Raw genomic sequence first — 27,864 nt, 5'->3', positions numbered from 1 at the left:
TAAAAATACATGCCTAGGAAGCTATATAGGATTCAGCATGCATGAAATATGCACACAAGGACATTTTCTGTATCCTTACTCAATCCTGAGCTTCCCGAGAGAGAACTTAACAAAACTTGATTAAGGTGATCCTGCCGTTCCCTGGTGGTGGGTTATGAGGTATGTTACAGTATGTGTTATGGACCTTCTAAATATTCCTAGGAATGATATAGGAGCTATTGGCACTCAGGCTGTTACTATCGTCTGGATTAATAAACCTCTGACAATTACAAGTAAATGATTGGTTATGATTTGAAAGTGGAGAGCCACTAACAATAGCGCCATGTAATACTCTACATTGTCTGGCCACAGCTTCACTTGGCAAACTCATCTGTTTGCCGGTGGTGTCAGGGGCAGGACCTGTGGCTACCAGCTGCTTCAAAAAAAGGAATAGAAATTGCCGAAAGCTGCGTAGAACATAACCTTTTGTGATTTCAATATTATTTAACTGCTGTAAACAAAACACAACATGTATATTAATATTTTTAGACAATATTTTCATATATGCCCTATTAGGGCCTTCTAAACTGATAGAGGATCAGGACCTTCTCCCTGTATTAGCTGAAGATCATAGCGACAACTACCATACATTTTGAATAGAAATCCTGTAATAATGATGACAGGTGATAATTGGAACTCCTTTCAGCAAGACACATCCCCCACCCTTACAGTATCTATCAATCCCTTTCTGTTTAAGGAATATCTAGCTCAAGAGTGCTGGTTTGGTATAATAGTGACATATGTATTCAAACTTGCTTTAAAGGGGTTATGTGGGGACCAAAAATTATTAGCAGTGTAGTCACTACAGTATGGGAGTACACTCGCTAATATACATTCCGGTCCCCCGTCGCGCTGATTCTGAGATTTTCACAGATTTTTTTATAGCGCTGCCAGGGGACCGGAAGTCTAGTTGCACAGCCTTCTTTGATGACCATACGACTCTTCGTCATGTCGCCACGCGACGAAGAGTCGTATCGTCATCAAATAAGGCTGTGCAACTAAACTTCCGGTACTCCGCCAGCGCTATAAAAAAATCTATGAAAATCTTAGAATCAACGCAACGAGGGACCAAAATGTATATTAGAGCGTGTACTCCCATACTGCAGTGACTACACTGCTAATAATTTTTGGTCCCCACATAACCCCTTTAGGTTTGTCTGTATTATGACCATGTCTAGCTGAGATGTGGAAGTTCCATTTCTATGTGTCATCCAGGAGAGTGAGCGGAGGGATGAATCCTTTGCAGCCAGCTGCACAGACGAGGCCTCTGAGCCAGAGTTACAGAACCTTGGAAAATCTGAGGATGAAGAGGAAAGCCAAAGAGAGGTGCTCCGGGCATATGACATCATGTAGCAGTGATGTCATGGACACCCTGCATGTGTGTGATCCCTCCTCAGTCACCCGTAGCCTTCTTAGAATTTAGCCTTCCCATTTTCCCATTAGATGTGTTATAGTTGTGTTGATTAGAATTAGAAGACATAGTGTTTTTATTTCTAAAAAGTTTGTGGAGAGAGACTGTAAGCATGAATGGGATAAATCTGCGTCACACTGACTATTATAGAGGGGAACTACTGAAGAGGGAGTGATTATGAGAAACGTAGGATCTATTGCTTTAACTAAATCTTTATTGGGTATTCTGGGAAATAATAAGTAGCAACTGTGTGGTAAATAATATTATACTCCTATATCAAATATATCTTACAGGTCATAGGAGATTTCCATTCCATTGGCCTGAAGTTGAGATTTCAGGTTTTATTTCTTGTGAAATATACAAAATGACGCTCCTATATATTTATACACCGCACGCAGTTTACTAGACGCATTCTCATTTCCAAGACTTTGGAGACCCTCCATGTATTCGCCTGCAGGTTGATTCGCCTGCAGGTACATTGTGCTGTCAGGGAAAGCACTCCGCATATTTCTGCTACTTGAGGCTACTACTTTTATTTATTGAGATTAATTTTTTTATATATTTTTAAAACTGCTCGACTCGGCCTTAGTGAAAGTGCAGGAACTTGTATGAACTTACACTTCGGTAAATGCATAAATCGCAATTTATTAAAACTTCAATGTGACTTTTGAAGGTTGAAATGTATTATATTTAATATTTATTAGAGATTAACTGCATATAAAATCTATAAACGTGTAGTACTGGGTGAGGCCCCATGCACACGACTGTAGTTTTTATCTGGAATTATGGATAATCTGCAGACCAATTTATTTCTAAAGGCCACGGAAACCTTTCCGTAGATTTACGGATTTGTGTCCGGGCCATAGAAATGATCTGCAAAATATAGAACATGTCCTATTCCTGTCCGCGTTTGCGGCACAGACTCGCCCATAGAAGTGTATGGGTGCGTAAAAAATTGTGAGTGGCTACGGATGTGCGTCCGTAGCCGCCCATAATTATAGAAGCGTTGCTAAGCGACGGTAAGTGGTACCTGAGCAATCATGAGCCTTACATGCTGGCCATGCAAATTAATGGGTGACTGTGTAATCTTGAACGGGCCAGTCTATTTTTTGACTCGTAGAAGTGGGGACCACCCTCTATGATGTCCATATGCCCTAATAAGCCAAAATGACAGGGTTTCTTTAGGATACAACTCTTAAAAGGGGTTATCCCTGGAAAGCCATAAAAAAAAAATGTCTACATCTCTAGTATTTTGTAATACAAATATTTTGCCCTCAAAATCACCATTCAGAATTGTCTTTCTCTCATTTCGCCCCATTTTCTTTCCCCATTTCTCCTCTGGGCATACTAGTAACTGTGTACGGGCAGCAGCGCACCCAACGTGACTCCACTGCTTCTTTCAGTCCTAGGAGTGCTTTGCGGTTCGGCTCGCTGTAGATCTGGCCCCCCTCTGCTTCCCAGCACTTTGTTGTAGTAGTAGTAATGCTAGATCGCCCGTTGACTGGCACACATAAGCGTCGCTGTAATCCGTTGTTCTCTGCTTATCAGTGTAGGAGAATTCTCCTATTCTCTACTGACAAGTGTAGAAGACACTAGGCCGCATCATTGCACGAGGGGGAGAGGAGAAACTGTTGCACACGCGTGTCCACCGCAGACTGATGCAGAAGGTGGACAAAGATTTCGGCCAGAGTAGAATACTTGGGGGGGGGGGGGGGGGGGGGTGCTAAAAACGCCAATGTAAGTTTTTGACACAAGTAGAATTTGTACCTGATCTACTTTATTTTACCTGGATAATTCAATTAAGATGGAAATTTTGGGTGCATTTAACACTTTAAAAATTGAAGTGTAAAGCTTTGCTCGTCAAACTAAATATCCCATTCTGCAGGGTTAGACTTCTTTTATATAGTGGAAATAGTTGTGCATGTCAAACTCTGCCCAACATGACCAACAAGCGTTTGTTTTGCGGATGAAACTACTTTTTGGTCTAAAGATCTGTGTGTTTTCTTGTATTCATCTTTTGGGATGGAGAACTGGGCGTGACCTTGCACAGTTTCTGCTATTTAAGGCCCTGTTCACATCACGTTTTATTGTTTGTTTAGCTTGTACGCCAGGCGTACACGCTTAATGTGTCCATATGGTTCCATTGGCCCGACAGAGGCCAAAAGAGATTCCTTTTAGCCTCTGTGGGTCTGGTATATGGCAGTATACTTTTTTTTTTTCTTTTCTAGGTATAGGAATAGAGTAATGGGCTAAACTATTCCATACAACGGGATCCCACAAAAAAAAAAAAAAGTTTACCACATGGTATATGTTTTATTAACATGGAAGCCTATGAGTGAGGCATACCACTGTATGGCATCCGTCAAAAGTATACGTCATGAGCTTTTCAATAGCTTTTCATGTTAGACCCATTAAACGGGTTCCATTAGAACCTATTTTACAAATTCCGGTGACGGATGCCTAACCGTAGTATCCATTACCCATAGGCTATTAGCATCCCTTTAAAAACATGTCATGAGAGTTAATGACGTATTCTTTAAACATATCCCATAACAGTCTATGGGTGACCGATGCCACTGTTAGGCAGCCGTCGCAGCCTACATTTAACGTATACATCGGTAGCTTTTCCCAGCGTATACGCTAAATGTAGGAAAAAAAGTGTGATGTGAATGGGGCCTAATTCTGCTCTGTACTTGTGAAGGAGCTTCTCTGCTAGAGGATTCTCCCAGACCTGCTTCATGATGCATGATTGCCTTTGTTTTAGAGTGGTTTGATTCTAGAATTAGTTTTGTGGAACTGTTGACCCCCTTCCTTGGACATTTGCTACCAATGATATTCCCACTCATACTCTTTCTAGAAGGAATTTCAGGGAAGTAGAAGCGTGCATCCATCTTCCCATTCCACTGGTCCGTCATCATCAGGAATCCAAGACACCAGTTTGGCCAAAGCAAAGACTGAGCAACCCGGAGAGTCCGAGATACAGGTGGTGCACCGTATGTCTCCGGTTGAAAAGCCGGCACAGGAGGAGATCTCTGTACCAAACTCCTTTGAGGGAGATGCTAAGGAAGAAAACTCTGCTGCCTCCTTAGCTGGTTGCAATACCAGGGACCATGTCCTGGAACAAGATGCCCAGGATGTAAGAAAAGTCCCTCACCCATTCTTTATGCGTGGTCCTTTAACACATGCATGGCCGCTGTACTTTTGGTATATTAATATACTAGTTTCAAAAAGTGTATAAATATATTTAGCTATGTGATAAGTTCCTTTGCAAACATTCAACAGGACTTGACTAGAAAATCTGAACATGTATTGGAATCAGAATGTGCAGATGGAAAGCAGTGAAAATCTATTTTTTCTTAACCTATCTAAACAGAGAATGAAATTCCTATTCTTTGTGGAACTCTAGCCTGGTGTTTATGGAGGTTGAATCAGAAGGACAACCTCTATTTGAATGGAAGCCGCTGGGGTGATCAGATGATCGCCTTTGGTCTGGCTTTTTCTAAACACTGACGATCAGCTGTTATTGCTGTAAGAAGTCGCTTTTAGCCAGTTAATGTTGCATCACATGGCGGTCACTCAAACGAATGGCCGTCTATGTAATGCTTAGACCGATCTGGTCCGCTGGAGTGAGGCCGCACTTATAGTGAGGGTTCCCATGTGGAGGGCCCTCATCTGTGATGTCCATATACCCTAAAAGAGCATATCGACAGGGGGTGTCTTCATAAAACAACCTCTTTAAGGTCCAAGTTTTCTCTCTGGGACACAGGCACTGGCTGCTATAAAACAATGTATTCCATGTTGGGGTGCAGATTATTTGATTCCCTACTATATCTTCGATTCCTGCTAAGGATGTGTACTGAAAACTTTTACCAAATATTTAAGGAACTTAAACGAGCGTTGTTACAATAACGCGTTCCCAATTTTTGGTCCGTGTAAACCAGGCCCGTTTGTCAGCTGATCACATAGTCTATGCAGGCTATAAAATCATCCTCATCGGCAGCACATCTCCCCGTGTAAACAAGGGATGTGCTGCCGACAATGATGCAAACTGATGGTGACTGAACGATCGTATTACCGTTTGTCGCTCCCATACGGTAAAGCATTGGCCCATGTAAAAGGGCCTCTTTAACATATTCTCATCGACTTGTTAGATCATCGATCGACTCTCATTACTGGCAGAAATCTTCCCGTGTAAAGCAGCCTTTACATAAAAACATAGAAGACTGACGGCAGGATAGACATAGGTTTAACCTAGGCATGTTTAAATTCACTTACTGATGAATTCACAACCACATCTGTTGGAAGTTTGCACCAAGCGTCTACTATTCTTTCAGTAAAATAAAATTTTATGACATTGCTTCTAATCCCCCCCCCCCCCCCCCGACTAATTTCAGATTGTGTCCCTCTTGTTCTTGTCTTTAGTTTCTTATTAAAAACACTTCCCTCCTGAACCTTATTTAAATCTTTAAGGTCCTGTTCACATCAGCGTTCGGTTTCCGTTGATGTGTTCCGTCAGACCTTTCCATCAGAGGAACCCATCAACGGAAAGGCAAGCGGAAACCGTAGCTGCCGTCTGCATTACCGTTGATTTCAATGGTAATGCTTCCGTTGCTAATGGTTTCCGTTTGTCTCCGTTCCGTAAGGTTTCTATTTTTTATCGGAAACAAAGGTATTGTTCACTGCGCCATTGATTCCGCCAAAACAACGGAAAACTTGGTGGAACCCATGAACGGAATCCGAACGCTGATGTGAACGAGCCCTTACATACGTTTTGATCATGTTCCCTCTTTCCTCACGGCTATACAAATTTATTTTAGACCTTCCACCATTTTTGTAGCCCGCCTATCGACCCGTTCTTTTACGATCCTATGACCAGCGTTACCAAATATACTTTGTGCTTTGGTCGCTATAACTGTAGGATTTGGAAGAATTTAGAATCGAAAACTAAGGAGCCAAAGACTTGAATCATATTGCACTTTTCAGCTGTGCTGACTTTATTTGAGCTGTCAGGTTCCCCTAGAGACTGTTGCATTCCAGTCCCATTGAGGTATGAAAGTTTTAATTTTCCGAACACTAAGCAAATGTTTTTTTACTGGAAAATTGTCAACATGTACTTGCTAAAAAATATTGTCTCTGAGGTGTACTTTGAATCCATATGTCATGCACTGCTGCCTAGTTGTGTATTTTCACGCCCTCGCTAATGTCTTCTATATTAATGGGTTTCCAAAGCCAAAAAACAACTCTGATGCCCCCTGATATATTCACACATTTACCGAGGCCAATTGCATGGGTTACTCCAAATGTCAAATTACATTCCCAACTTTAAAGCATCGAACCTACCTGAGAACGGAGTGAACATCACACGTGTTAAAAAATGCAAGCCTTCCCAGAGGAAGGCTTGACACGCTGAAACGTACGTCAGGTAGGACGCCAGCTAGCCATTCAACTTCACGCATGGATAAGCAGTCATTAATATTTAACTTTAGGTTGACTTAAAACAAGCATTGTATATTAGCAATCCTTACCCTGATAGGGACTTTAATAATTTTAATTCTTTCCATCAAAATTTTATTTTTTAACCATATTTCTTTTTTTTATGGTGTGTGTGTGTGTGATTTTCGCTCTGTTTCCATGTAGGTTTGATATATACTAATGGGATTGTCTAGTCTTCTGTAAATAAAGTTTAATCATTGTATAATAAGAAGTTATACATCTAATACAACTGTGTTTAAAATTCCTCAATATTTTCAAGATTGCTTGCCTCAGTAAATCGAAATCAAATTTTTTTAAAAAAATTATTTTTTTTTTACATTCAAGAGTTGTAAACAGTCTTGCGCTGAGAAAAAAAATTCTGAATGCGGACATTTTCTCCATCACAATGTTTTATCTTTTTTAAAACAAAGCTATCTTTTTCCCTAAGGTTCACATGTCAAAGTGACATGGCAGTTTTCGTTGGTCGGGTCCAAGTGCCGGGACCCCCATCCATCGCTAAAAAAAAAATGGACGCACTTCTCCTTCAAATCGCTGATGACCATGGGTTAGCTGTATATGGACTATAGATTTTCTATTAGCCTGTACACTGCTCTCCTTGCTCACCCGATCGCTTCTGCCCCTTCGTTCTAGCGATCAGTAGTGGTCTCCACACCCAAACCCCCACCAAGCAAAACTTCTGTCAAGTCTCTATGAGATGTCAGATGTATTTTTAAATGATTATTTTAAGGAAAAAAATTATAAGCAGAGGAATGAAATTTGTGATGTATGAAGAAGATCTTGTGCCTATAGGTTTTTCCTGCAGCCCTCATAGTTTTCCTTACAGAAGCAAGTCCTAGTACTTGAAAACACCAGTATCTATCGAGCTCTGCTCAGATATTCCCATAAATTGATCGGGCCAACTCCGTGCCTACATAAGAGCCTAACCTTGCTAAGCTCCATCCTCTCTTTAAAGGGATTCAAATGGTCAAATATTAACATCCGCCATGAGCTCTGATGGCGTCCATGTAGAAAAAGTATTCAATAGACTAGTGTTTGAGCCTGTAGAAATGGGCTAAATCAGAAAGCAAAGAGCAGAAATGTTGAGTTCCATAGGTGTTGCCATAAGTCTCTTTAGAGGGAATCGATGGGAATATTTCTATTATCAGTAAAATAGTACATTAGTCGTACACTATACAGGTGAGTCTGCTCGGTCATCAGCTGATCGTATCGTTTATGCAGCCTAAAATATTATCGTTGTCGGCAGCACATCTTGTAAACCGGGAGATGTGATGCCGACATCATTGAAATGTAAGGGGACGAACGATCGGAGTAACGAGCACTCGTCATCATACATAGGTCCTTGTGAAAGGAGCAATCGAGCGACGATCAACGAGCTGTCTCGATGATCGGCGCTCATCTACATAGCCCATGTCGGGCCGTGTAAGAGGGCCCTTAGTCATATTTATTGTAAGGGTCTCTGCTTATTCAGCATATCTACAGTATACAGAGAAACCTATTTATTACATTATCTAATTGTAAGCTTCTGGTCCAAGATCCAAATTCTCTCTCTCATTACAGGAATCTGATCCCAGTGAAGGTATCAAGGATCTTCCCAAGTCAAGCCTCAATGGTCTGGGAACCATGGTGAGCGCTCGCTTAAACAATATTAATGTTTGTTATTATTCAGATCATTTTGATTGTCCTTTTTTTAAATTTTATACAATAACATAAACAACCTAAAAAAAAAAAAACACACGCTCCCTCCCATCTCATCCCGCCCTTTAAAATAAGAGCCCATCTAACCCGTCCTAAACAAAGTGAACATTGCCAAAATTCCTTAGCGCCTATTACGAAATGCAAATATCAAAACATGACAGTCAGGAAGAGAAAAGTAGAAGAAAACTGTATGTGCTACCCGCTGTCCATAATAGAAAAAGAGATTATGTAAGAAATATTACTCTCACACATATATAAGGCTTCGTTCACCTCTGCGTTGGGACTCCATTCATGGGTTCCGTCGGAGCTTTCCATCAGGGGAACCCATGAACGGAATCCAAATTGAGACAAACGGAAACCTCAGGTTTCCGTTTGCATCACTAGCGCAGTCGACTACAGTATTGATTCCATCAAAACAACGGAACCCTTAAACCACGATGACATTTGCACCGGATCAGTCACCATTGAAATCAATGGTGATGCAAACGGAAGCCTATAGTTTCCGTTTGTCTCAGTTTGGATTCTGTTCATGGGTTCCCCTGACAGAAATGTCAGACGGAACCCATGAACGGAGTCCCGACGCAGATGTGAACGAAGTCTAACGTTGTTGACCTGAAACAGCAGTTCCTAGATCCAGTTTGCTAGATCATCGCCATGTACAATAGTATTTTCCGTTTTCATTTCCTATCACCAAAACATAAGTCAAGGGGAACAGATCTCCTCCTATCATTACAGCATCTTGTCCCACATCACCACAGTCCAAAAGTTTGGGGTCATGAAAGAACATCACCTCTACTTCTGTACTTGTATATTACGGACAATCATGATTTAGCCTTTATATATGGCTATTATTATGTGTGCTTTTTTTGCTCTGTTGAAAAATGTGTAACTTTGATATTTCGTTAATGTATTTTATATGTATTGCATTTAGTACTTTCAGATGCCTATGTGACAGTATTACAAGAGGTTGTGATGGATATATATCCGCTACTCACATATACTTTTTCTACAGTATGTCCGTATTTTCTATCATGTTTTGTTCTGCAGGACTTTGGACTTGGCGGCCGATCACTTGAGAAAGTTCTTGACATCACCGCACTATCTCCTGGTCCTGTAAGCCCAAAAGTAAGACCCTGCATATCCCATATTACATATCATACAATTCTAGTAGACCCAGCAGTCATACGATCAGACAAGCGCCAGATTTTCATGAGCTGAACGTAAAAGAGAAAAACAAAGGGGAACAACATGGTAAACTAAAAAGACATGTAGCCCAATGACCTTACCTGTTCCATTTCGTATTATTTTTTAAATTGCTTAGTATACACTTATTACACTGCACTGCAGTAACTTTCCAGGAGTAAAATATAAAGTAAACCTAAACTATAGCACAAAATGAAAAATAATGTAAAAACTTACCGTAATTACGATAAAACGGTCCTTTTTCCTTTGGTGACAGTCAGTTCAGGAACCCCAAAAATAAATATTGCAGAGATTGTATGGAGAGATGGACCCAAATGTCAACCTCTCTCCCAATTTAAAGGTGTTTTCCCATCTTGGACATTTATGGCATATCCACAGGATATTCCATAAAAGTCTGATAGATGCGGGTCCTACCTCTGGGACCAGCACCTATCTCTAGAACGGGGCCACCCTAAACCCGTTCTAGCTTACTCGGCTCCCGCTGCCTCCCTGCCATATCCTGGTTAGGTGGTCGGGAGTTACGGAAACAGTGTAGCATGGTGAGCTGCGCTGTTTCCGTAGCTACTGAGTTCCGAAAACAGCGTAGCTCGTCGTTCTACGCTATTTCAGTACCATCATCTATTGGACATTTATGGCATATCCTTTTGGATATGCCATAAATGTCCAAGGTGGGAAAACCCCTTTAAGTCTGAGAGTTAGGGTATGTTCACACGCAAAATTAAAAACGGCTGAAAATGACGGAGCTATTTTTGAAGCTGGAAAAGTTTTTTGGAGTGGTTTTTATATTGAGACAAGTGACATGTACGCAGCGTTTTTTTATGTGCCGTTTTTTTTTTTTTTAAACGGCAGCGTAAAAAAACGCCCTGTCTGAACAAAACACCGTTTTTCCCATTTGAATTCAATGGCCAGATGTTTGTAGGCATTTATCTACCGTTTTTCAGGTGTATTTTCGAGGGGTTTATGCCCAAAATAGGCCTGAAAACACAGCATGTGAACATACCCTTATGGAGAAAACCTAACAAGCTTTACCGCGTTAAGTATGTGAATTTTACACTTTTAGGCCTAGTTCACACTGAGTTTTTTTGGTTTCGGTTTTCGACGCGGAAACCGCATCAAAAAACGTTCTAAAAAAAAGACGTCATGCCGTTTCTTCAGGCATTTCTGTGTCTGACCTCTCATTGACATTAATGGGAGGCAGAGAAAGTGGTTTTCACTGCGTTTTTTGCCCATGGCACTCAATGGCCGCGGCCGAAAAAACGCAGCAAAAAATGCGGCAAAGTGTTCTGCCGGCAGGTCAAAATCTGGGCAGATTTTTCCGCCAACAAAAAACTCTGTGTGAACAGGGCCTTAGGGAAGTTAGGGTATTTCGTTTTTATACGGTACCAGAATGAATTCAGTAGGTGGGGATTTATGGAGAAATTAAAAATTGAACATGGCTGGAGACGGTGAATGTTGTTTAGGTCACAGCAGTTGGAACATGCTCCCTAGAGCTGGTCCCCCGTTTGTCATCCGTAACTTTTCAATTATACCAGATACTTCTCCTGTCGATAACTTGCTAATTCGAAAATGCAAGATTTACTGTAGATATCTGCATCGGTTTGCGTCTGTCACGCTCCTTCCTTTTTACAAAAAGATGCTAACAATCAGTCTATTCGACCGTCTATAATCACTAGCGTAGAAAAGAAAATTATCCTTGTAATGTATGCATGCTACCAACAGGTGGCACCATCTACACTCTATTTTCTGATTTTTGGCTGCAGTGTTTTGTTACTGCTTTTGTTCCAGGGCTCAGCTGGATGACTGCTCCAGCAGATTTGGCCACCTGTGTATATGGAATTACCTGACCTGTCATAACTAAGCACGGGCAGGTGTAACAGAGGGGGCACACTGCTTATTAAAGGAGCGGAACAAATGGTATTAGTTGAGTAAAATGAGCAAAGCTATTTATTAGAGCTGTAGGCTGTATATTACAGTAAGCTCCGATGGATTTAGTGAATAAAGGTATACTGCACTGCAACCCAGTTTGGAAGGATTATTTGTAATAAAATTTGGTAAACTGATGTAGAAAAGAACTTGGGGATATTAGTAAGTAATAAGCTGAATTGTAGCAACCAGTGCCAGAAAGCTGTTGCAAAGGCAAATGGGATCATGTGATGGTGATTCACAAGTGTACACCTGGTTTATATAGCAGATATATTTTTATTTATTACTAGTAGAAATGTATCCAACACCCATCACACGTGAAAAATGTATATCTTCCGGCCAATAACTAGGTTTATCCGCTTTAGCAGCAATAATTTTAACAAGATGCATCACTTTCTATAACCTGATATTACTGTTTCACATCCCTGATAAATATTAACCACCGTATATGCAAAAAATATTTTTTAATCTGGCTACAGTGATAGCCTGATAGTTGTCAGATCAGATATTCTGGATTAGGAGACGAGAATAGAAAAATATTTAAAGCTCAATAGTTTGAGTAAAGAACAATAAAGACAGGCCAAAATAAAATGTTAGAGTAACTAAACTTTCAGAAAACTTCTGACATGTCATAGTGATATATCAGAAGTTTTGAACGGTGGTGGTCCGAGCACTGAGACCCCACTGATCGCAGTGGCAGAAGCTCAGGTGAGCGCTGAGCTGCTTGGTTTCTGATTGGCTTTTCTCGAAAGCCGATATATCTGTGTACGGACTCAATAGAAAGTGAGTCCGTACACTTACATGTTACACGTTACATCGGCTTTCCGAGAAAAGCTGTTCAGAAACTAAGTGGCTCAGTGCTCACCCGAGCGCTACTGCCGCTTCGTTTTAGCGATAGGCGAGGGTCTCAGTGCTCGGACCTCCACCGATCAAAACTTCTGGCATATCACTATGACATGTCAGGGGTTTTCGGAAAGTTTAGTTACCCTTTAACATGAAATATTTATTTTAATGCATTTCCTCTTGTGAATATCCACATTATATTGCATTTCTAGCCTTGAAACAAGTGCTGGATCAGCAGTTAAAAGGAACTTCCTTACCATCAGAGTGAAATAGTGTTCCTGATCAAACGTTCTATGTCATGATCATTGGAAATTTTAGAAGGTATTAGGAGTGGTTGGTAAAATTGTATCGGTCTGGAAAAGGTTGCAAAAGATTTAAGACTCCACCAAACCACTGTGGTGAATATTCCTAAAAGTGATCCCAAGGGCCCAGCAACAAATCCTTTAGGAAATCAAACCGCACCCTAGAAGAACATAAAAGAATTGCAGTCTTCTCTAGCCTCAACTAAGGTCTGATCATGTCTAGTGTAAATCCCATACAGCACCCCCAAACTGTATTAAGTAAACATCCCAAAGTACACGATTCCTAATATGTATATAGATATGTATGCAAAAAAATGTACAAATAAATACAGTCCTGGCCAAAAGTTTTTCTTGGAGGGAAGTGGCTTCTTTGCTGCCCTTCTGGGCACCAGGCCAGCCTCCAAAAGCCTTTGCCTCCCTGTACGTGCAGATGTACTGACACCTGCTTTCTGCCATTCCTGAGCAAGCTCTTCACTGTTGAACCAATCCCGTAGCTGAATCCTCTTTAGGAGACGTCCTGGCATTTGCTGGACTTTCTTGGGCGCCCTGAAGCCTTTTTCACAGCAATTGAACATCTCTCCTTGAAGTTCTTGATGATCCGATAAATGGTTGATTTAGGGGCAATCTTACAAGTGGCAATGTCCTTGCCTGTAAAGCCCTTTTGATGCAAAGCAATGATGACTGCACTTGTTTCCTTGGAGGTAACCATGGTTAACAGAAGAAGACAATGATTTCAAGCACCAGCCCCCTTTTAGAGCAACCAGTCTGCTCGTATAATTCTATCAGCATGACAGAGTGATATCAGCTGCCTTGTCCTCGCTAACACTTTCTCCTGAGCTAATGAGATCACTGAAATTATGTTAGCAGGTCACTGCTGTGGCAGGGCTGAAAATGCAGTGAAAATAGTTTTTTTGTGATTTAAGTAAATTTTCATAGCAAGGCATAAATTTACAACTAACTGCAATTCATCTGATCACTCTTCATAACCATCTAAAGTTAATGCAAATTGCCACTATAAAAACTGAAGCAGCAAACTTTGTGAAAACCAAAATTTGTGTCGGTTTCAAAACTTTTGGCCAGCACTGTATATAAAAGGGAAGAACAGCACATCAGTTCAATAGATGAATTGTAGTGGATTCTTCTTAACCAATGTTGCAATGTGTCGGCTCTAGGATCCGCTCATACTATAGTTTTACTTTTTGTAAATATATATATATATATATATATATATATATATATACACTGTATGTCTACTCATTTATTTTTTCCTCAGGAGATGATAGAAGATGAGGATGTAGAAGAAGACATAAGTGAAGAAGATCACCTTGAGCCAGTAAAGGATCTAATGGACATAACAAAAAAGTAGGTGGAATTTTTTTTACATTTTATTTTTTATTATTTGAAATCGTATTAAATATTTGAGTCTTGCTACAATTTTTATTTATTTTTATAATTAAAGAAATCTTCCAGAAACAAAGCCTGTAAGTTCTACCCTGCTACCAACACTAGCTAAGGATCAGTCCAGATTATTATCCGAATCCTACAAACATAGCAGCCAGTACTTGAAAAATGCAGCTAAAGAGTCCAAACTAAAAACAGAACCGCTAAAATCCACTGCAGAGCCACTAAAAGTTATAGAAGAGTCTTCTAAACCTTCCCGCAATACATCTGAATTAATCGTAGAGCAGGAGAAGATGGCAATAGGGGAGGAACATCGGCAAAAACTCCAGGAACTGAGCGAAAAACTGAGAAAAGAAGAAGAGGAGGAAACGCGTCGGTTACATCAGCAGCAGGAGAACAACCTCCGGTAAGTCAGCTGATACTAAAGGGATTTTCCCATCAAATAAGGTATATGGATGTCAAGCGAGGTTCCCTGCTCAGGACCCCCCAACTTCCAGAGTAAAGGGGGCTCCTTCTTAAATGGTCTCCTATTCTTTTGATGGGGCGCCATGTAATACTACATCGACGACCGCAGTGAGAACAGCTGATCACAAGGTCTTAGCTGCCAAACTTGCGGTGATCAGTTGCTTTCTAGCAGGTCTGCAATTAGAAAAGGGGTAGTTTTGATGGGGCCACCTCTGTAAAGGAGTTTCGCCGCCATACTAAGTAATGGCATCGTCTGATTGGTGGAGGTCAAACTGCTGGGATCCCCACCGATCACTAGAACGAAGGGGCTTTAGTAGTAGGTAAAGCACAATGGACGCTTTGAATTTTTCCCATGCAAAGCGCCACTCACTGACCGGGGAATAGCAACTCATGCCGATTTAATTATATGGAGCGCCTGCCCTCGTCCTCGTTCAGCCTTCTCAGAACCCGATATGACTGATAAATGGGTTAAGTATAATTTTGGCAGAAGTGACAACAAAGTGATTGGATATGGTGATGGTTGTTTTGGACAATAATGGGGAATTTCTGCATTCGTCCACATTTAATGAAAATAAAAGTGTATGGAAATAATCGCTTCTTGCATTCACAGGGCCCTAGAAGAAAGGTTAGAACAGGAGACAAAGAAGGAAGAAGAAAAACTGTGGGAGATGCAGAAGCAGAGATTACTAAAACTGGAAAGTGAGCTGAACCTGGAGAGAGAGGAAGAAGAAGAGCACATGAAGTAAGCGGAAGGAAATCTATATTTGCCATGTCCCTGGGGTGGGCCGTGGGATTAGAGGAATGCTCGCTCCCAATTAGCATTAGCAGGGTGCTTGCCTTATGATCACTGCATAACCAAAAGCCCTATTAGACGGAGCGATTATCGTAGGAATTTTCGTATAATCGTTCAAATGTAAGTGATATTCGCCACGTGTCATAGCAAGCAACGATTAAATGGCGAACCATAAATAGCTGGGTTTCCGTTGATCGACCACTATCTGGGTGAAAGATTATCGTCGGTCGCTGCCACATCCCCTCGTCTCATTAGAAATCTATCAATCGTTGGCAGATCAGTCCTTTGCACTCCACCTACAAGATCAATATTCTTTGTGCGTAATTGCTGTAGGGGCGATCACTGTAACGACTGAACAGCGAAAAGCTTCAGCAATCATTGTCACGTGTAATAGACCGTCTTTCGAATACAAACGACTTGCTAAATCATCGCTCGTCACTAGTTCATGAAAGAATATCTGTCTAATAAGACTAGTAGAATTCCTCTTATTCAGCACATGAGTATCCCAAAATCTCACTGATAAAACAATCCTTAAAAATGGTTGTAAACCGAATGCACCGATAGTTCAGAGTACAAATACGGAAGTAAAAGTGTCGGGTGTCATCCGTGGCAAGTATGAAGAACTTATAATATCCTATACTATATAGTTATATACAGTCCTCAAGACTCAAAGGGCTATACAGAAAAACCTGTTCACAGCCTGCTGCAGTGGGTCTTACAATTGTATTTCCATATATTAGACACACACATGTCCAGTATCATAGGAAGGTAATTGAAACCAAATATTACATGGCAAATGCTTAGTCACTTTTGGAAATATACACAAATAATAATACATGCAATTCGTTAGGAATAGTGCCATGTTGCTGGTGTACTTACAATGGCTTGGGATTTGTATAGTCAGCAGCAACAGATAAATTACATATATACAGTATAAATTTGATGAACTTTGCTATATAGAATTAATAGGCTGGACTGCTGTTGGGCTTTAGAATTTAGAAATTTCGAATTTCGACATTTATGAACTTTTTGTAATTTTTGTAAAAGTTACAAAAAGTATAAACTTTTTGTAACTTTTAACTCACACGACAGTGTGCGCCGCCCAATTCCCATCCTAACTTTCCACGGATCGGAGAATCTGGTCAGTTTTCACAGACGCGATTCACCCGCTAAAGTGAATGGGTCCGTAAAGACTAACGGGTGCCACAAACAGCCCAAGTGGCACATCGGTCATGTGCAACTGGCATTAGTATTGTTCCCTGTTAGTTATGTGGAAACTAATTTCAACGCTCTTCTGCTGTGGACTCGTCTATTCCCTGCAGGATTCGGCAAGAGGAGCTCAGAGAAGAACGTAAGCGGGTACTGGAGAAAATGGAGGAGTCTCAGGAGGAGAAACTGTTGCAGGATAGAAATTCTCTGCTCGAAAAAATGAAAAAAGAGAACGAAAATCTAATTGGACAAGAAAGGAAAATGCTGTTACATGAAAGAGAATCGGCTCTTAAAGAGTTGAGGGAGAAGCATGAACTAGAAACGAAGGAGGTGAGTGATTTTCTCTTCTGGATGGATTATGCTTTTTTGCTGTACATATAAAATCAATTAATAAACATAGTATCTTAGAGGGGTATTCCCAAAATTATAAATTATCGACAGGAGAGGTGATACATTTATGATCACTGGTGGCCCGCCGATGGGGTCCCCCACCGATCCGGAGAACGGGTGTCCTGAGCCCCCAGATTCTGCTCACTGCTCGACCGCAGTGAGGAGGATATTGAATGGAGCTGCGGATTTGGCATAATTAACGGTTTTATTTGTTTTATTACATTTGCCTTATGTCAATTTTGCAGGATTCCTTTATACTTACACCCTGGCATCACGTGTTCCATTTTTACAGGTAGCTGAACAAATATATTAAACCCGTTTTTATCCATTTTGTCGTAGACATTAACGGATCTAAGGCTCTGTTCACATCTGCGTCTGTGACTTCATTCAGATCCTCTGTTGCAGATTCCATCAGATCTGACGGATAGTTTGGCGCTGCATGCAACGCTATTACTTTCCTGTCAAAATGACAGACACAATGATGGAACACAACGGACCCATTATAAATCCATATTGTCCGTAAGGCGCTGGTTGTATCCTTCATAAATCAGATCCGGCTCACATTTGCGCCAAAAAGCCCAGACAAAATAACGCAGCATACATCTCTATTTTGTCCACTATGATAGAAACTTGATGGACCCCGCTATAGTCATTGGTGTCCGTCAGGCGACAGATCCGTCTCTCCTGTCTTTTTCGTTGTTTTGCTCCTATGACGGAACAGAACAACAGAAATTAAAAACTCTGATGTGAACAGATCCTTATAATAGGTCCATGAGGATCCGTCAACAGAAAAAGTGACCTGATACAATGGAACCATGATGCCATTGTGAACAGAGAGTAAGTTTTATCCTAACGTTTGGCAGTACTTAATTTTAAGGGGTTTCCCCATCAGGAACATTTATGGCATATCCACAGGATATGTCATAAATGTCAGAGAGCTGTGGCTCCCAGAGATGGGACCCGATTCTATCTCTAGACTGGTGCCCCCTAAACCCTGTTCTAGCTTTCTGTGTTCCCGCTGACACTTGTGATCTCTGACCATATAAGAAGATAACAGCGTAGCTTGCTGAGCTATGCTGTTTCCGTAACTCCCATAGCAGTGAATGGCATTTACGGAAACAGCATAGCATGTGAAAATCACAAGCGACGGAAATCACAAGCGTCAGAGGGAACACTGAAAGCTAGAGTGGGGATTAGGGGGCCCCGTTCTAGAGATAGGTGGGTCCCGCATCTATCTGACATTTATGATATATCTTGTGGATATTTCATAAATATCCTTCATGGTAAAACCCCTTTAAAGCCTTGTAGATGGATTAGAAATGGAGAACAGTTAAGGCTACCTATTAACCTAGACAATATACAGATTGGTATTCCCCAAAATGTAGTATTGTGGCAATAGAGATTGTATTGCTGCTGTTTTGCTGTCAATTGTATTTTTTTAGTAATTACATAAAGAAACTGTGCAAGCCAAATAGAGACTCAAAGGTGTAGAGACTCGGGAGTTTTAAAGGGGTTTCCCATCAAATACATATATTATATATACAGAATTACTATTAATGTCTGGTGCTGGTGGTCTAAGCACCGGCACCTCCACCAATTTTAGAAAAGGGGGTGCTTAGTCCCCTATTTACATCCATGCCACTACTGTATGCTTAGGTTTATTCATATCATTTCTATTGGTGGTAAAATATATCTGACCTGTCTGTTCCTTGTTCTTGTGGTATTCAGGTTCTTGAGTCTTTGGAGAAAAGGCATTTGGAGGAATTGGATCAGCAAAGAGCAGAGGTTCTGGAGAAACATCACAAGGTTTGTATAGGAGAGACTTTGGGCTTTGGTTCCCATATACTCTCCTTAACATTGAAATTGCAACACCAAGGAGGACAAGCCGTAAGGTTATACAAATCGAGGAAGTCTCAGGTGTCGCTAAGATCTGCAAATTATCACATTTTCAAGCACCTCGCTCCAATCTTGTGGAGGGGCATAAAAGCCAGATTGAAAGCAACATTTTATAGCCACATGAAACCTCAAAAATCGTATGAAGTGGTGGGGGATGATTGTGCGATGCCTCCTGTTCGGCAAAGTGCCAGTTATCTCCACTTGTCGCAAGGGATGGAAGGGACAGAATCCTTGAACTGAGGGACTTGGTTTATCACTCCGACAGATCACTACGCGCCTAGGCTGAGATGTCAGCACCGTTCAACGAACGGGAATGATAAGAAGTGCGTGGAGGCGAACCTCCGCACGGATGGATTGTCCGATTGGAAGAATGGCGCGTAGTAATCCATTCTGTACTGCAAGTGAAATTGGACATCACATCTCAAGCTTAGAGTGGAAACCAGTGTCAACACAAACCATCAGAAGGCGTTTGCACGACATTGGTCTACGAGCCAGATGTCCAGCTACAGGTGTTTCATTGACCACACGTCACCGCTCTCAAAGGCTATTATGGTAATCAGCAAGACGGCAATGGAGGCTGGAATGGAGATCTATCCTCTTCAGCGTTGAGTTCCGCTTTTATCTCGGACACAATGATAGCTAAAGATTGGTCTGGAGAGGCCTTCACAACAGAACGTCACACCAGTTCTACTTTTGGGATTATGGTGTGGGGTGGCATAATGTATGGTAGCCGGACCCCTCTACTCTATTTCCCGCACACTAACCGCTCAACGTTACATTGATTTTGTTGTGGGACCAGTGGCACGGCCATTTCTCCAAAGTGTCCCAGAAGCCATTTTTCAACAGGCCAACGCCAGGCCTCATATTACTCGTGCTACTGTGAGCAGCCTGCGTGGCCTAAATTTGCTACCATGGCCTGCAGCATCTCCGGACTTGTCTCCCATCGAGCACATCTGGGAATCCATTGGTCGGCAATTGCACAGGGAGCTACCAGCAGCCAATCTTGATGATTTGCGCGACCAAGTGCATTCAGCGTGGCATAACATTCCTGAGACCACCATTAATAACCTCATTGATGGCATGACAAGGCGTGTAAGTGCGTGTATTTCTGCGTGTGGCTTATACTCTATACTGAATAAATCAAGATGTTTGAAATATTTTGTTTCCATTTTTTGATCGTTTGCATATCTTTATCATGTCTATCGATCCTCTGATTTCCACAGTTCCAAAACATTTCCTTCTTGGTGTTGCAATTTCCATCTTGAGGAGTGTATTTTGTCTGCCTCTCTGCCACGCACCAGTTGTCTATTTAACACAAATAAATTTTTACTATCTTGCACATGGCCATTACCTCTTAATCATGCTGTGACGCTCTTAAATTGACCCAATGTGTTTGCCACTTTTTAATGTAATTGTATTGTATTTAAAAAGTTTTCACTGAGCCAAGATCTAGGGAACTGGTGCTGAATCGTAAGCGTGTGTTTTATAGGAGATTATCCATAGAGCTATAGACAGTCCTTGTATATAGGGAATAACGTTTGTGGCTCTCCCATAGAATCGGCTGTTCAGATAATAAAAGACACAAGGTTCCTGTATGGTGTTGCTCCACACTGTCAAATTTGTAAATACAATACAAATCCATAAACTCTGTTGATAATTCAAGTATTGTGTCTGTCTCAGGATGTGTCTGACCTGCAGAACATAAGGCAGAAAGAGGATTCTGCGACACCAGGTGAATTGTACCTGGCTAATAAGAAAATGACCCATGCATTGGACTTTGAAACGCAGGTATTCACTTATATAATGGCACAACACCCACCAAGTATCAAGCACTATGTATTAATGCATACCGTTCCATACAATATGTCTAATAACTCCCATTTCCAATTTCCTGTTCAGATGAAGGACCTTTTACAAGAAAAACGTGATTCATTGCAGAGAGACCATGAAAGAAAATTGGAGCACATGAAAGAGGAACATGAACAGGCGCTAGAGAAGATGCGGAGTCAGCTAGAAGAAGAGGTAGGTCATATGTCTATTTATTTATGTCCTGTTGCACCTACATATTTTGCTGCGCTGTACAGAGATTGACATCATTCCCATCAGTCCTTGTCACCAGCGAGGCACGCAATCTAATTTCCCTATCTCAGACACATGCACCAATTTCATAGGAAGCCAAACAACCTATCAGTATGTCTTTTGGGTGTGGGAGGAAACTAGAGAACCCGGAGGAAATCCACGTAAACTTTGGGAGAACATATAAACTGCATGCAGATGTTACCCTTGGTTCGATTCAAACCCAGGACCTCAGTGCTGACTGCTTAGGCTCAGTTCACATCTCATTTTTCAGGCAAGTCGGAAGTAAACGCTGGGAGTATTCATTTTGGCATACGCAGGGCCGATATGCGTCACCATAACCTTTCTCTCCCTGTACAGAAAAGCGTGGTCTGCTTGTATTCAATGGCTGATGTTTGCCACTGTATCTCATACGTCGGAGACCTACATCGGCGAATACTCTTGGTGTATATCTCCCATGTGCTTGAAAAACGAGATGTGAACGGAGCCTTAGCCACTGTGCTGCCTCATTTTTGGATTTATACAAATAGTTACTTTCTGCTACATTAATCAAAGCGACAATGCTGTTAAAATATGGCTCGCCGTGTCCTAATGTAATATGGGAAGACAAGACCAACAGTTAGGGGTCCTCTTACATGGGCTGTGTAAGCGAGTACCGATCATCGAGACAGCTCGTTGATCGCCGCTCATTTGCTCAAGGAGATCTGTATGGGGACGAGCGCTCATCATGTCGGCAGCACATCTCCCTGTTTACAGAGGGAGCTGTGCTGCCGATCACGATAATATTTCACGCTGCATAAACAATACGTTCAGCTGATGAACGAGCGTTTGCTTGTTCTGCCGCTGACCGTTGCCCTTCTTACATAGGACAACGTTCGGGAACGAGCGTGTTAGGTAAGACTAAACGTGGACACCACAACACTACTCAGTTCTTTTCTAATCAACGGTTTACTGAAAAATCACAATTTCAAACAGGCCAAATAGAAACAATGCAGTATTCAAATCAAGTCTCTCAGTAGCTGGGGCCCTCGCCCTCGTGGGAGTCCCACTCGCCCTCGGGTGGCTGCGCCTGGCGCTCACTGACCCGGCCCGGCGGGTCTCAAGAAGGAATGGGCCGTCTCCGCGGATCACTGTGGTGCTACCACTCACACTGCGGAATCCCCAAAGGTGGAAGCTATGCCCCTCGCCCTTTGGCTACGGCGTGAGTCCGGCGGATATATTACCGCGTGCGCCTCCGCGGGTCAGAGTGAGAGCTACTCACTACCACGCGGCATACCACCCTTACCTCCGATTTCTGCTCCTCTGTTGATGAAGATTACGTCTTTTCCCTTGTGTCTCCTGACACCGCTGAGCTGTAGTGAATGTCCAGCTAGTCCTCTTTTAGGAACGTTGAGCCAAGGATACTTCTCCTACAAATGGCGGCAGCCTGGTCACTGTGCTCTCTCTCTGTCACACTGCAAGTCCTCTTTTCTTGTCCCCACTCCGCTCTGCATCCTCTCTCCTGCCCAAGTCTCCTCCCTTTTTTCCTCCTCCTTCCTCTTCCTGGGGTCCTGCCAATTTCCCCTTCCCTCTCTCTTCATCTGTGCTTTTGTTCCTCCCTTTTTCTGTCCTAATGGCCTGTCTGTTTTCTCACTCCTGCTGTGTTCCACTGCCCCCCAGTGGTCATTGTTAACTTTACGGTTTCTACACATTGTTTCTAAGACATATGTCTAACCTTTGCTGCAAGCGGCCTGACGTCACACAAACGGGGGAAAACACGAGGCCCAGAAGGGGCTGAGAGCACAAATGGACACCTAAGGCTCGTGGAGATGGTGGGAGGCGAGGGGGCTGCGACCCCTATCATGTCATGAGGGTGCAGGAGGCTGGTACCCCCATTACACATCTCCCTTGAGGAAATAGTGCAGTCCCCGGCACTACAGTCAAAATCCCTGTAACGGGACGGTAAGGTCCCTCTGTTCTCCCGACGGGGGTAACGTACCGTCCCTTCTTCTTGGTCCCTTTCACCTGTTGTTGAGGATGGGACATCTGCGACCGGGACCACTACCCACCATTCGCCACTAGGTTCAGCGGGGGTAGTGTCAGGTGCCGTAGCCGGTGTCAGCTCCCTCATCTGCTCAGCTGGAAACGAACAGGGTCTCAGCAAGTTTCGGTGTAGTTTCCGTACCCTGCCGTTTCCGTCTTCTCGCTGTACTTCGTACACTGAGAGTTGTGGACTCGCTCTTCGGATAACGACATAGGGCACTCGCTCCCAACGTGGTGCCAACTTACTGGCTCGTTGTGCTTGTTTGTTGCGGACCAATACCCTGTCCCCAGGGTGGAATGGTTCTATGGCCTGGCTGGGTCCGGCCGTTATCGAGGGTTGTTCATGTCTCCTTGCTGCTTGTACTCGATCTCGAGCTCGCTGAATCCTGCGCTGGTGCTCCACTATCCACTGAGACGGGGTTCGCCCACTATTTTCTTCAGGTTGCTCCATGAGTAAGGCTATTGGTAGGCGTCCCATTCGGCCAAACATGAGCTGATAAGGAGTGTATCCAGTAGTACTGTGTATGGTATTATTATATGCCCATACTACGTCTTCCACATAATTAGGCCACCGCTCTTGGTGATCGTCGCCCAAAGTTCTCAGCATCCCCAACAGAGTCCGGTTAAAGCGTTCACACGCCCCGTTGCCCTGAGGGTGATAGGGTGTCGTTCGCGACTTCCGTATGCCGTGTAGCACACACAGCTCTTGAATCAGCTGTGATTCGAAGTTTGGACCCTGGTCAGTTAACAGTCTCTGTGGACACCCATAGGGCCGTATAACGTGAGTCCATATTAGTTTGGCTGTGGTGGGTGCTGTCTGGTCCCTGGTGGGGATGACGATCGCATATTTGGAGAAATGATCTACACACACCAATGCGTATTTGTGTCCGGAGGTCACTTCATGGACGGTAAGGAAATCCATTGTTAACAGTTCAAAGGGTTCCCCCGTGTGTATGGCCTGCGGCACGGTAGTCTGCACTGGTCCTTTGTGGATAGCACAGTTGGCGCATGTCCTGCATATCCGCTCCACCGTCTCACTCAGTTGTGGGCTGTAGAAATAACCTCGGACCAGGGCCTCCGTTTTCACAGCGCAGAAGTGTCCTCCGACCTCATGTAGGGTCCGGCAGACTGACTCTACTTCTTTGATCGGCAACACCAATTGCCACACGACTCGTTGCTCTTTCGCCATCCAGAGCCGGCGGTAAATGACTCCACCTCGAAGGAGCAGCCGCTCCTGTTGTCTTGCAATTTGGCATCCCCTTCGTGTCAGCTGAGCACGTTCGGACCCTGTCGGCCGCCGTCTGGCCAGAAGCCACCCATGTACATGTTTTAGGTCCTTATCAGACCTCTGTTTCTCCTGCCACTCTAGACGACTGTACAGTTCACCCACTTCGGGCCCTCCATTCCTGACCTCCAGTTGCGTCACCCTGCTTGCCACCCGCAGTGGCGGGATCTCCACCTCTTCCACTTCTTCATCCTGATCCCCGACAGGGTTCGTTGTCGGGTTCCGGGACAAGGCATCCGCATTGCCGTTGTTGCGCCCAGGCTTATAGCGAATTATATAATCAAACCGGGCGAGGCGTGCCACCCAGCGCTGCTCTAGTGCACCCAGTTTGGCGGTGTGTAGATAAGCAAGCGGGTTATTGTCAGTATAGATCTCTATCCGGCTTCCCGTCAAGTACTCTGCAAATCTTTCCGTAACGGCCCAGACTACAGCTAGGAGTTCAAGGCGAAAGGAACTGTAATTCAGGGGGTTCCGCTCGGCGGGCCTCAGACTCCGGCTACCGTACGCAATCACCCTTTCCACTCCATCTCTCTTCTGTGACAGCACCGCTCCCAAACCGTGCAGGCTAGCATCAGTATAGAGTTGGAACGGCTGTGAATAGTCCGCGAATGCCAAGATGGGCGCAGTCGTTAATCGCTCCTTTAACTGTTGGAAGGCCTGTTCCTGAGTCGGGCCCCATCGGTTGGCCACCGATGTACTCTGTTTCCCCCGCCGTTCTGCCGGCTGCCCCCGTAACAGTTCGTGGAGTGGACCGGCAATCTTGGCAAAATCTTGGATGTATCGCCGGTAGTATCCTACCAGCCCCAGGAAGGCTCTCACTTCGGTAGATGTGCTGGGTGGTGGCCAGTCCATGACGGCTTGAATCTTGCTAGGATCAGGTGCCACTCCCTCTGGGCTGACTACATGTCCCAAGTAGTTGATCTTCTGTCTCGCAATCCGACATTTAGTCGGTTTTAGTTTCAGCCCGAACCTCGTCAAACGGCTCAGTAAGGCCTCCAGGTGACCCAGGTGCTCTGGAAAGGTGCTGGAGTACACTACGATGTCATCTAGGTAAATCATGATGGACTCGAAGTTCATGTCTCCTAGGCAGTGTTCCATCAACCGTTGAAATGTACTTGGGGCGTTATTCAACCCGAATGGCATCCGGTTACACTCAAATAGCCCCATTGGTGTGATGAATGCCGTCTTCTCTTTGTCTTCCTCTCGAACGGGAACTTGCCAGTACCCACTGGCTAGATCGAGGGTAGTGAAATACTGAGCCTGACGGAGTGCTGTGAGTGACTCTTCCACTCTCGGGAGGGGATAAGCGTCCCTATGTGTGCATGCGTTCAGTCGGCGATAATCGATACAGAATCGTAGGGTGCCATCCTTCTTCCGCACTAGCACAATTGGCGCAGCCCACGGGCTTGTACTTTCCCGGATCACTTGGCCCTCCAACATCTTCTGGATTAGGTCTTTGACCTCCTGGTACAATGCAGGTGGTATGCTTCTGTATCTTTCCCGCACTGGGACTGCACCCCTAGTGTGAATGGCGTGTTCTATAGCGTCGGTACAGCCATAGTCTTCCTCGTGAGAAGCAAAAGCAGTCAAGTAGCGTTGTAGGAGCGCCCGTAGTGCTTGTTCAGACTCCGGGTCGGGGGCCACCCCCTGCAATTTTAGTTGTTGCCACAGCCAGGTCAGTGTCCCTCCAGCCTCCTCTGTCTCCTCGGGCTCTGGCTCGTTGGACTGCCCGTGGGGTTCCGACTCAGTTACATCTTGAGGTCGTATAACATGTACTGCCGCTAGAGCTGTGGCGGGAGGGATGACAGTCACCACATCATCCAGATTCATCAGCCGAACGGTGGCGCAGCCCCGCGCTATTCGGCACACGGTCCTTCCCACCATCCAGTTGGAGGCTGGAGAGGCGTCGCTAAGTGGTTCTACTATCACAGTAGCATTCCTCAACCGTAGATGTGTCTTCACCTCCAATGGTAGCGTTAACTCTTGTCTAGGGGGCAGTTGAAGGGGTTTTCCTCGGGGTGACCTAATAGTACCCACTTGTCCTTCCTCTTGGGCTACTCTTTCTTTTTGTCGGCAGATTCTCTGTAACTGTTGAAGAGACTGTTGCACTCGGGTGTTCCCGCCGACTCTTTCCCAGTAGACGGTTCCCATCTCCCGCAACAGGAGTCCGTCTAACTCTCGTAGTATGTTCATGCCGATGATTACGGGAACACCCGGCCGGGCATAGTTAGGCACGACCAACACGGCCTGTCTAGGGATTGATTTTCCGAACAGCTCCATATCTAACCAGGTCATTCCAACCACTGGGATGGGGAGGTTGTTGGCAGCTGTCAAGGTGAGCCAAGGGTTCTCCAACTCATCAGACCCCGCAAAGTGTCTCTCATACACTTCCTTTGCCATCGTCGTAACTTCAGAGCCCGTGTCTAACAAGCAACTCACGTCTATCCCCTTTATCCGGGCCTGTAAGATGGGCGATCTGCCTGCGATACGGTGATATTGATCATTCGGGCCGATGGAATTGGAGGTCCCCGCCGCTTGGCCCTCAGCCGCGGGTGATTCTAGTTTAAAGGTGGCCGTTCCATCCTAGGGGCCTGACAGTCTCTTGCCAGGTGTCCTGGTCGGCCACATTCCCAACACCGGCGAATTTCGGCCGGATCAAATCTTCTCTGCCGAGGACGGTCCTCCCGGGTAGAACTTGCCGCCTTCAGCTGGTTGATCTCTTCTCTCATCTCCCTCATGGACTCCCTCACATCCCTGGCAAAGTCTCGGAGGAAAGCACTCTCTGGTGTGGGGTCCATTTTCGGAGGTGGTCCGCTTTTGGTAGAGTTGTGTACACTAACGTGAGCACCATCCTCTCCCTCGCGCTGCCACTCTATGGCCTCTCGAACTACGTCCACTAAGGCGGTATGCGGCTCCGTCCGTATATAGTCTCTGAGGCTCCTTCTTAGCGCTCTATTCTTCAACCCAGACACGTATTGGTCCCGCAGCACCCTGTCCGGGTCAGGAACAGCCGCACACCCCTCTTGATCTTTCTTGCTAAGTCGGTTCCACAATCGTTGGAGTGCGACCGAGTACTGTTGGACAGATTCATCTTCCCGCTGACTACGGGTATAGAATTTTTTTCGTAAATCGGTAACTGAGGTAGTGTCTCCGTATAGGGTTTCGAGCCTGGCGATGATGTCTTCCAGGGTCGCTCTTTGACTGACTGGGAGGACTACTACTGCTGCCCGAGCATCTCCTTCTAGCAGGCTCAATGCGAGATCCGCTTGGTGTGGGGGAGGTACTTGGTAGAGTCGGGCCGCTGCTCTTAGCCTCTCAGCCCAATCCATAAGCGTCACGCTCTTTCCGTCATATTTGGGCACATTTAACATGGCTGCCCCCATAGGGAACAGAATTGGGGGTGGGGCTGGGGCACTGA

The 27,864-nt window shown here is 44.1% G+C and overlaps 1 protein-coding gene across 2 annotated transcripts in view; it reads left to right on the top strand.

The window, feature by feature from the left end:
• Positions 1-27,864, top strand: part of CEP164 (centrosomal protein 164) — an 83,743-nt gene that overhangs the window by 24,367 nt on the left and 31,512 nt on the right. The window contains exons 8-17 of one of the 2 annotated variants that reach the window (XM_075840155.1): positions 4,308-4,586; positions 8,501-8,566; positions 9,686-9,763; positions 14,183-14,271; positions 14,369-14,716; positions 15,386-15,517; positions 16,891-17,107; positions 18,896-18,973; positions 20,744-20,851; positions 20,963-21,085. In XM_075840155.1, coding sequence (XP_075696270.1) covers positions 4,308-4,586; positions 8,501-8,566; positions 9,686-9,763; positions 14,183-14,271; positions 14,369-14,716; positions 15,386-15,517; positions 16,891-17,107; positions 18,896-18,973; positions 20,744-20,851; positions 20,963-21,085 — 1,518 coding nt within the window. The remainder of the gene's footprint in view (positions 1-4,307; positions 4,587-8,500; positions 8,567-9,685; positions 9,764-14,182; positions 14,272-14,368; positions 14,717-15,385; positions 15,518-16,890; positions 17,108-18,895; positions 18,974-20,743; positions 20,852-20,962; positions 21,086-27,864) is intronic. The other variant, XM_075840156.1, reaches the window with a different exon arrangement.

The sequence above is a fragment of the Rhinoderma darwinii genome, chromosome 10 (assembly GCF_050947455.1).
Source record: "Rhinoderma darwinii isolate aRhiDar2 chromosome 10, aRhiDar2.hap1, whole genome shotgun sequence".
Lineage (NCBI taxonomy): Eukaryota > Metazoa > Chordata > Amphibia > Anura > Rhinodermatidae > Rhinoderma > Rhinoderma darwinii.
This window is presented reverse-complemented; position numbering and strand designations above follow the sequence as displayed.